The sequence below is a fragment of the Pterocles gutturalis genome, unplaced genomic scaffold (assembly GCF_000699245.1).
Source record: "Pterocles gutturalis isolate BGI_N339 unplaced genomic scaffold, ASM69924v1 Scaffold52501, whole genome shotgun sequence".
NCBI classification, from domain to species: domain Eukaryota; kingdom Metazoa; phylum Chordata; class Aves; order Pterocliformes; family Pteroclidae; genus Pterocles; species Pterocles gutturalis.
Genome location: NW_010102489.1, coordinates 1 through 9,492, shown reverse-complemented (window position 1 = coordinate 9,492; position 9,492 = coordinate 1). Strand labels below are relative to the sequence as shown.

General features: G+C 36.8%; 1 protein-coding gene across 1 annotated transcript; it reads left to right on the top strand.

The window, feature by feature from the left end:
* Nucleotides 1-477: 477 nt before the first annotated feature.
* OMA1 (OMA1 zinc metallopeptidase) lies at nt 478-9,132 on the top strand (the record flags this gene model as incomplete). Its single annotated transcript, XM_010086264.1, has 6 exons — nt 478-986; nt 1,410-1,638; nt 2,680-2,853; nt 2,944-3,051; nt 4,672-4,800; nt 9,058-9,132. Coding segments are annotated over exons 1-6 (1,224 nt in total), but the record flags the coding sequence as incomplete, so codon positions are not given.
* Nucleotides 9,133-9,492: the final 360 nt, after the last annotated feature.

The following is a 9,492-nucleotide window of genomic DNA, read 5'->3' as shown; positions in this document are numbered from 1 at the left end:
ACACAGTTCTGGTTGTGTTGAGCGGTTTTGCGTCTAGGCCGGGTGCAGCAGATACGCACCCTGCGTTCAAGAGCAAAGCACTAGCAAAGTGTTCAGTAGACCCTGGTTTTCCTCAGTCTGTGTGGATGGCACCTGTGGTGAGGAGCTCAGCACGGAAGGGTGGCGGTGCACGGCTTCCCCAAGGGACGCCTGCAGTCATGCTGATCTGGTGGTAATAAAAGAGAAAGAAAAAAAAAAATCACACTTTGTTTTATTCTCAGTAACATAAGATTTTGACTTTTTCACAGTGGAAAGGAAATTGGTGCCTTAAAACCGCAACAGGATGCAGTTGTGACTTTTTTTGGTGAAATGCAACTGTTGGCAAACAAATACAAGGTGTCTGTTCAGATGAAGTAATGCTTTGGAGTTTCATGTTTGGGTGGTTTTCTTAATACCTCTCTGCTATTCTTTGTTTCAGGGTAATCAACCAAAGAAGTTATGAATATCATCTGTGGTCTAAAGTTGCTGGGCAGGAACTGTATTTTCTCTCATTTGGCTCCTTTGACCAAGCAGGGGAAGTGCAATAATCTCTATAGGTCTTACGTGGGACATTGCCAAGCTCAAGTCAGTTGTGCACGAAATAGATGCCAAAGACTGGATTTGAGTGGAAATACTAGAAACTGTTTTTTGACTGGAAGCCCTGACTCCTATGGAAACTTCATCAGTAAAGGACTGAGGTGTCTTTTCAGGGTCCGAAATACAAAAGTATACAAGAATGCACACCACAGCTCAGGAAGATTTTGCTTCCAGTCATCACCACTACTGGGGGAGAAGATCACACCCCCCCAGATCAGTTCAGCAGAGCAACTCCCATGTTGTTTTTCTGCTTGGAACATTCAGAACATCAGGTCTTTTCACAGATCACCATCATTTCAGGCTGCACCAGTTCCTCTTCTTTGGATTATTGTTAAGCCAGCTCAGAAGTTATTTGCTATCATTCTTGGCAGGTAAAATACTATCTTACTTCCTCTGTCAGTGTAAGACCCCATTACGCAAAAATGTGTGCATGAGTTTGTGGAGAATGGTAGGTGTATTCATAGTGTTTTTGTTTTAATATCTGTGCAAAATTTTGTAGGACTGAGACTTAGACTGACTGTCAGCAAGAAGTTGTTTGCATTATCAGAGGTGTTAGTTGTGTCTTTTGTTCTTCTCATTCTCGTTTACATGTGGTAGAGGGAGATGAACCAAGACACTGAGGGGCATTCCTTCTTCTCTTGTGGGAGGGAAGAAATGGAGTAGAAGCCAATAACAGTATAACCTTCCATAAGCAATTCCATGGGGTGAGACTGTAATAGAGAATGGACCAAGGGCAGACACTAACAAATTCCTTTTAAACTATGTCCTAAGTTAACACTGTTTGTATCTTACAGGAGCATAAGAAATTGGTGGAAGGCACTTCCTCCTAATAAACGGGAACTTTTTAAAGAAAGTGCAAGAAAAAATAAATGGAAGATTCTCCTGGGTGTCAGTAGCTTAGGAGTTTTATTTGTCATGTTTTATTTTACTCACTTGGAGGAGACACCCATCACTGGGCGCGCTCGACTGTTGGTCTTTGGAAAAGAGCATTTTAGGGAACTGTCACAGATGGAATATGATATGGTAAGATTTTAAAGAAAAATTTAAAGTACTCTAGAACTGTTAATACTTTTTTAACAGTTAATGAGATGGGCAAATAAACCTTGTGGTGTCCTTGATAAGTTTTGAACTCCATGGTCGGAACCCTGGAGAACACCTCTGTCAGTTACTCTAGAGTTCTCTTTCCATCAGCAAACCACTCATGGGCACATGATAGTTAAAGAGCACATTACTTGTATGTAGCAAACATTTCTAACTGTGTTATTGTAATATAACAAGAAATGCAGAAGTCTGGTAGAAGCAGTAAAAGCATAGGTAATAGTTATATGCTGAGAGGTGTCTCATTTTCTGTGCTGATTTGAGCATTCTTTGGCACTTGTTTAAGATCCTCTCTTCTAAGCTGTCACATTGTAAGGTAATATTCTCCACCTGTATTCAGTTCTACCTTTTTTTTTTTTTTTTTTAGTTGGATCAGCTCATTTTTCTTTAATTGCTTTCTTTTAAACTGTCCCTTTTACTAATTTTTGTAACTTTGAGTTCTGTGGCTTGCTTTTCTGAAGCCAGTGAAACTTGATAATCGATATAGAAATGTTGCTGTATTCCTGCCTGACGAAGAATGTAAGATAAGAACAGCACAGAAGTAGTACAGGGATATATTCAAATTACATCTTTTGTATAAATTTGTCCACCTTACAAATTACAGCAGAAATATACAGATACAGAAAAATCATAAATTCAGATGGAAATTCAGGACAGTATAGAAAGGTTTGCCAAATAGCGATGCCCAGCTTAATTGTGTATTAGGAAAACACCAGATACAGGAGGCTGTAGGACCATGTTTATCTTCTTTTTTAATCTGTGGTCAGTTTACTTCCTTTTAAGTTTATTAATCCTTAATTTGTGGGTCTGAAAGCCTGAACTCTAATATATTGGCTTAGGCTATATGAAAGAAAAATTTATTAAAACTGAGATTTAACTAAGTTGTGTGTAGCCACTAAATTAGTTTACCAATTAGTCATTTACTGTGTGTTAATTCTGCATGGCAATCAATGAACTTTTTTTCAGTGGATGGAAGAATTCAAAAGTAAAATGTTACCCGAGGCAGATGCCCGCTATCAGGTTGTGGAGAGAGTTGTTGGTCATTTATCTGAAAGCAATAAGGACGTCCCACAGGTCTCGGCACTCAAGTGGGTTATCCACGTGGTAGACGAACCGGGTGTAAATGCTTTTGTGCTACCGGTAAGTTGAACCCAATACCAAAATTATTACTAATATTGAAACAACATTTATGTCTCTTGTACTTAATTTTCACTTTCTTTTTGTTTACAGAATGGTCAAGTGTTTGTTTTCACTGGATTGCTAAATGCAGTTTCTGATATTCATCAGCTGTCTTTCATTTTGGGACATGAAATAGCTCATGCTGTGCTGGAACATGCAGTAAGTATTTAAAGAAAGCTGTCTAAAATTCTTAAATGAATTCTAGTTACTTGAATTAAGATTTTTCCTATCACTACCAACCAAAGTTTCAGTGTGACTTTCTAATGAATGAGAAATTGAGTTTCAAATGAGAGTATTCTGCTACAGTATATTCTTATGTAGTACTTAATAACTGTCAGAAGTAGTCAGTGTTAGCACAACGGCTGCCAATGATTTTTTCATAGCTGTGTACAAATGGGTTGTGGCTCACTATGAACAAATCATTTAGAACTTGGTCTGCAGGTGCCTCTCCTCCTGTAGCGCCGACATAAGGAACTAGAGGTACTCAGCAACTCAGTGTGTTACTCCTATACTTGTTAGTATCTTCAGAAGTGGATATACTTTAATAAATTAGTCTAAAGTACATGATATTTTTATTCTAGTAGCACACAGTTTCAGAATGCCAAATTCTAGAATGCTTGCAGCCTCTTTATACATTTACAGGTGATTGCTTTCACAGACTGAATTTTTCTATATCCTGACATGGATGTGTTGAAATTGGTAGTTCTTTGCCATTTGAACAGAATGGATGTAATGATTTTGTTGTGCTTTGTAGGTACAACTATGAAAAAAGGGGATGGTATAGAAATATGGCTCAGACTGTACTACATTGAGGTGATTTGCTAGAAAGTGCTTCTTTGCCTCCAGATTGATTTCTTTCTGTGCGTGTCATTTGGGAAAATTGTGTTCATTACCTATATGTCAGTTTGGGAAGACCTAATTAGAAGCTTGTAAACATAAAGATCCTGCTAAAATTGCAAAACTAATCTGGAAATGGGTAAATGCATTTTAAAGGTAGTGGAAATACAGAAGAATTGCTTTACGGCATCTTGTATGATTTTGGATGAGCAACAGTTCATATCATAGTTTCTTGGGCTCAGCTGAGCTAACTAACTTGTTAAACTTATTAAGAAGGCACTTCTAGTAATAAAAAGAATTTACCTCGTCTCTATGGAACCTGTGTCACTCAAAAGGCATAGAGAAAAGTATTGTATGATCTGGCTTGTGAGTGCTCAGATCAATTTGTTGCATGTCAAATAGAGCTCTGAAAAACAGAAGAATTTCAATTTCTTTCTTCCGTATCTTGCAGCTTCTGAAATCAAAGGAACTCAACAGAAAATAAATAATAAAAATATTATGCCTAGTGTCCCATTATCTCATTAGTATTCCTATCTAAATGATGTCTATCTCTTCTCAAATTAATGTTAAGAACAGTCTTCTAGGTCCTTTTACAGATTTTTCATTTCAACTGGGGTGTTCCATGGCCATTTTACTAAAGACCTCTGTCTGCATGCTGCTGCCTTCTTATTTCAAGCTTCGAACCTGTCGAATTGGGAGATAGACAAAATGTATTTGTTCCAGCTGAATTTAAGCAGTTGATGTGTATTTCGGACTACAAGTACCTTGTATCCAACTGGATTTTTTTTGTGCTAGCAGGGGAGCTTGTGCTTGCCCTGTTTGTGTGGCTGCATAGAAAAAAAAAAAAAACAAAACTGATTTTTAAAGTGTTTCCAAGTTCTATAGTGTTCTAAAGAAATGTCAGACGGTAAGGAATGAAAACAGGACAATTTCTGTTTGCAGGCAGAGAAAGCCAGCCTGGTTCACTTCTTGGATTTCCTGTCACTCATCTTTCTCACTATGATTTGGGCCATCTGTCCTCGTGATAGTTTGGCAGTTGTTGGCCAGTGGATTCAGAGCAAGTTGCAGGAGGTAAGAGTGACATGTTGTATTATCCTTCCTGAGTTCTGTGGAAAAACATTTTTAGTCTTGGGGAGGCAGTACCACCAAGTAGTATGTTTGGGTGAAAAAGGGAAGAAGAGAAACACTATAAGCAAAAATAATAATATTTGAGTATATTTTTGAATGAAATATGTTTTTATAAATCTGCATCTGCTTTAGTTGATATGTATTTTCATTTGTCATCTTGAAGAACTTTAGATCTCCCTAAATCACTGTATTTAGCTGGGCAGGCTCCGAGTACCTGCTTGCTCACCTTTTAAAGTTGTATATGTTGAAATGCTATGTTTTTGAGTAGTTGTTAAATTGTTTCTAAACCAAATAAAATGTATGAAATTCCTTAAATACATTGGTAGTGGTGAGAGTGGTTTCCAAGATAAGAAAACTGAGAATCTAAACACTCTTTTAGAGTATAAACCATGCTATACTAAAACTTACTGAAATAATCTTTTTAGACAGTATATATTCCAATAAAGTAAAATTCAGAGGCTTTGTGGTGCCAGTTTTCTTCAGCAGTCTAATTTACTCTCTGCCTCTGGACAGTTAGCGATCCATTTCTTTTTTAAAAAATGTTTGTTTTTTTTTTTTTTTAATTTTTGCTTACATCATAAATCTTGAATCTGAATGTAAGTGAAAGAGCTCTTTGATTTCTTTGACTTCTCTTGATGCTTTTCCCGAGATTTCCCCTGGTTCCTCAAAGACATGAAATTAAACATAACCCATCTGTTTTGGTAGTTCTTATGCTAATGGGGTAGATGTGTGGATTCTGAACATAAATTATCTCTAAAGAGCTTGGATGTTTGTACAAGGAGATAAAAAACCAATACATTGATGAATGCTAGCCAGCATTTTGAAGAGCTGAATTTGGAAAAAAACAAAGTGTGAATCAATCCTGAGGCTGCTCATAAGTTAGACAGCAAGATTTAAGTCCCTGTCAGCATCTTTTCTCCTCTTCTAGGCTAACTGCAACTGATACTTTGGCATCGTGGATTGGAGTGGTGCTTTAGATTGCAAACGCAGTCTGGGTTTAAGCTCGTAGTCCTAGTGTGCTATAGGAAAGATCTATCATATATGAGAGATTGTACAGTAGTGTCCTGGTTTAAAACTCTGATCACACTCAACTTCACTCGCATTAAATGTATCCTTATGTAGTGCAGAATGAATAAGCAATTAATACTTGAAAACCTTTTATCCCATGTACAAAATAGGCTGAATAGAAATTTTTGTTTCTGTGCAGTGTCTGTTTGTTTCCTCCATTCAATGTTTGCCAGTTGTGCTTGTGTGAAAATGAATCTTTCTGCACATTTTCTCAGGATGTTTCTTTTCCTCTTCTTCCTTAACTGTATTTTACTTTAAAAGTCTTAGCATCCCACTGTATGAAAGTTATTTGAGCCACAATGCAGTACCTACTTCTGTTTCAGTATTCGTTTTTCTTTCTTGTGCTCAGAGGCTTAACTATTTCACCTGACTGTTTTTTTTTTATTATTGGCTATAAGTAGTTTCCAATGACTCTTTGTAGGCCTTTTGGCATGTTAGCTCCAGTTCTGCTTTTTTCTTGCCTTAAGAAATTGTTAAGTTCTCTTAGTGATTCATTCATGGTTGCTCTTTAGTTGTGTATTTCTGAACTGAGACAGGTTGGCTTTGTTTTTACAGCAGCAGTTATTTTATGTGGGAACTAAAGCCTAGGAATTATTCTTGGAATAGCACAAAACATGACTGAGTTTTACTTGTGTCCCGCACACTAGCACAGATACAGTACTTCGTATTCCCTTTCTTGCCCACCTCACACCATCAGATTTGTATTTCATGTGGAAACTGGTGATTTTGGATAGTCAGCTTTCGAGAACTTCTTTAACACACACAAACAGCTCTGGTAATTGATTTGAAAAATTAAATCTGTCTTCTTTATTATTTCCAATTGCTGACAAGGATTTTAGATCAGAATTAGAAGATCTAATTTTTCATTCCAGCACATTCACAAAATATTATTTTAAAAAATTCCATTTCCAGTAGCAGATGAATATTATTGTATGTTAGATGCCTCAAGACCCTTTTATGTGACTGCTGCTGAGACTTCATTGGCTAGAAGTACACTGGGAAAGAGAGCCCAAACTTTCTCAAGAGATTTAGATTGTCTTATAGTATTAATTCTAGATTTGGAGAAGAAACACCTAGAATTCTCAAAAATTGCAGAGGACACATTTAAGTGTCTTATATGTTAATGAAATTTGCATAATGGTCATAAGGTAACAAATCTGTAACCCTACTTGGCCATAAGCTATATCTAGCATAAGAATTGCTGTGTGGCATCACATCAGAGTCTCTTTGGGCTCAGCTTGTCTGTGACTGGCCAGTAGCAGATACATAGAGGAAAGTAAAGGAAGTAACAGTAGTTACAGGGTGATAGTTTCTTCAGATGCCCTTCCAGCTTCTGCAGTCTGCAGCATGGGTAGATCCTGAACTAGAGATTGCATTAGTATTGTGTTTATTTTTGCAAACGCAGCCATATTTTTGTGGGCAGTATGGAGACAGACATACAAATAAATAGTAATACCTAGTGCTTAACTGTAAATGCAAAAAAAAAAAAAATCTATTTAAGGGGTAAGATTTTAAATGCTGATCTTGTTACCGTCTTCTTGCTGTCCCAGATCTCCCTCTCTGTATGGTCTATTAAGACACATGCATTCAGACCATTAATTTCCTAGTTCTTAAACTTCTGCAAATCTTTTTTGAGATGGATGCTACCCTTTCTTATTTAAAATTGTTGTAAACCTCCCAGAGAAGAAAACTGAAGAAACAGAAAACTGCCTGCTTGTGTAAGCCTCTGTTCCAGTTAGTGCCTTGGGTAGTCCTGTTGCCTGTTACCAGTTTAATTTTGATTTTTGCTGTTTAGTGAATATATACTCTCCAGTAGACCCAGAGCACTTTTCAAGGCAACAGAAATATGTATTCCACTTCAAGTATTGACTTTATCATCATAGGATTTTAAAAATATATTTTTAATTGCAATGGTTAAAGTCTGTAAGGGAAACTAAGAATTTAGAAAGTGACCTCATCTATGCTTACTTATAAAGCAGTGTATTTGGCTTTAAGAAACCTATAGAGGATCAGCTTTGGTTGGCTTTTATTTTTGACCTAGTAAAAACTTATCAGTGCTACTTCAGAAAGAAGCAGAACGCTAGATACCTTTATGTACTTAAGGGATTGGATTGCTCTTGTACTCAAGAACACTTCTTTGTGCTCTTCATTTCTAACTGTTTTGTGGTTTGTTTTTATTTCATGTTGGGGGTTTTATTGTTTTTCTTTTTTTGTTTGGTTGGTTTTTTGTTCTTCTGGAACTTACAAGGAGGGTGTACTTTTATAACCAGATAAAGAGCTGATAAAACCTTTTTCTCTTCACTAACCTTGCACATCCTCGTTCTGTAGCTGATATTTCCTAATCGATGGGTAAAACCAGGATGTTGTGACATGTTCCTTATCTCTGCAGGAGCAGGCTGTTTTAACAAGCCCTGATATACATCTGCTGTAACCTGATACACTAGAGCAAGCCTGCCCAAACCCACAGGAATTACATATGCCAGAAGATCCTGGTATATCTGACTAAATAACCTTTCGAGAAAACTACCAGTCTCTTGGTGTGTGTTAATACAATGTCATACCCTAGAAAAATGGGAGAGGAGCTGGTCAGATTTATGTCTTATAGTTTGATTTCTTGAGGGCAATTTGCAGCTTGTGTTGGGGGGTGATCACGACGAAGAAGTGATTTCTGCATGAAAATGTTTATGGCTACATTCTGTATTGTGGGCTGTTTACCATATAAAATAGATCATGACAGGTTTAAAGACAGTCATAAAAGTTTAAGGGAACCACTGGATTTTTTTGCATGCAGTTGCTGCAACAGAAATCTTAATGCTAATGAAAGAGTGAAGTGAAAAAAAATCTAGTTTAAAGTTGGCATTGACTCTTTAGTTGCTGCAAAATGCTGTGAGACTGGCTGATGAGAGGGCCCATGAAAAGATATATAATTTGAGTCAATTTCCACTAAATACAGGAGCAATGAATTATATATAATGGGATTAAAGATTGCATTAAGAGAATTAATACTGATCACATGCAGTGTGAACATGATAAACAGCATTTCGTATGAGGAGGTTAGAAAAATAGCTACAATGCCCTAGCTTTGTACACATTGAAATCCAAGAACTAGCGCTTTGATCTGCTTCTTTGCAGTTTATGTTTGATAGACCGTACAGCAGAACATTGGAGGCTGAAGCTGATAAAGTGGGACTTCAATTTGCAGCAAAGGTAACTACAACTGGTTTGTTTTATTAGCAATTTATCAGACATTTTTCTGTTTCTAGTGTAATCAGAGGGAGTTTCACACTTCCTACAGAAGTAAACTGTGTGTGGCTAGATAACTGTGAGAGCAGCACCATCTAGTGTTAATATTTCATAAGGAAAATTTCCTTTTCTTATTAATATTTCTTCAAGGAAGAGTTTTTTTAAAATTAACTTTGATTCTGGGATTGAAACTGCTTTTGTTGTTGAAGAGAATAATACAGTCCATGAAAAAAATATAATTACTGTGTGGGTAATACGTAAGATGTAGGGCCATACCAGAAAGAAACAAGCGAAGTGGTTTCTCAACATTCCTCTGCTTGTATA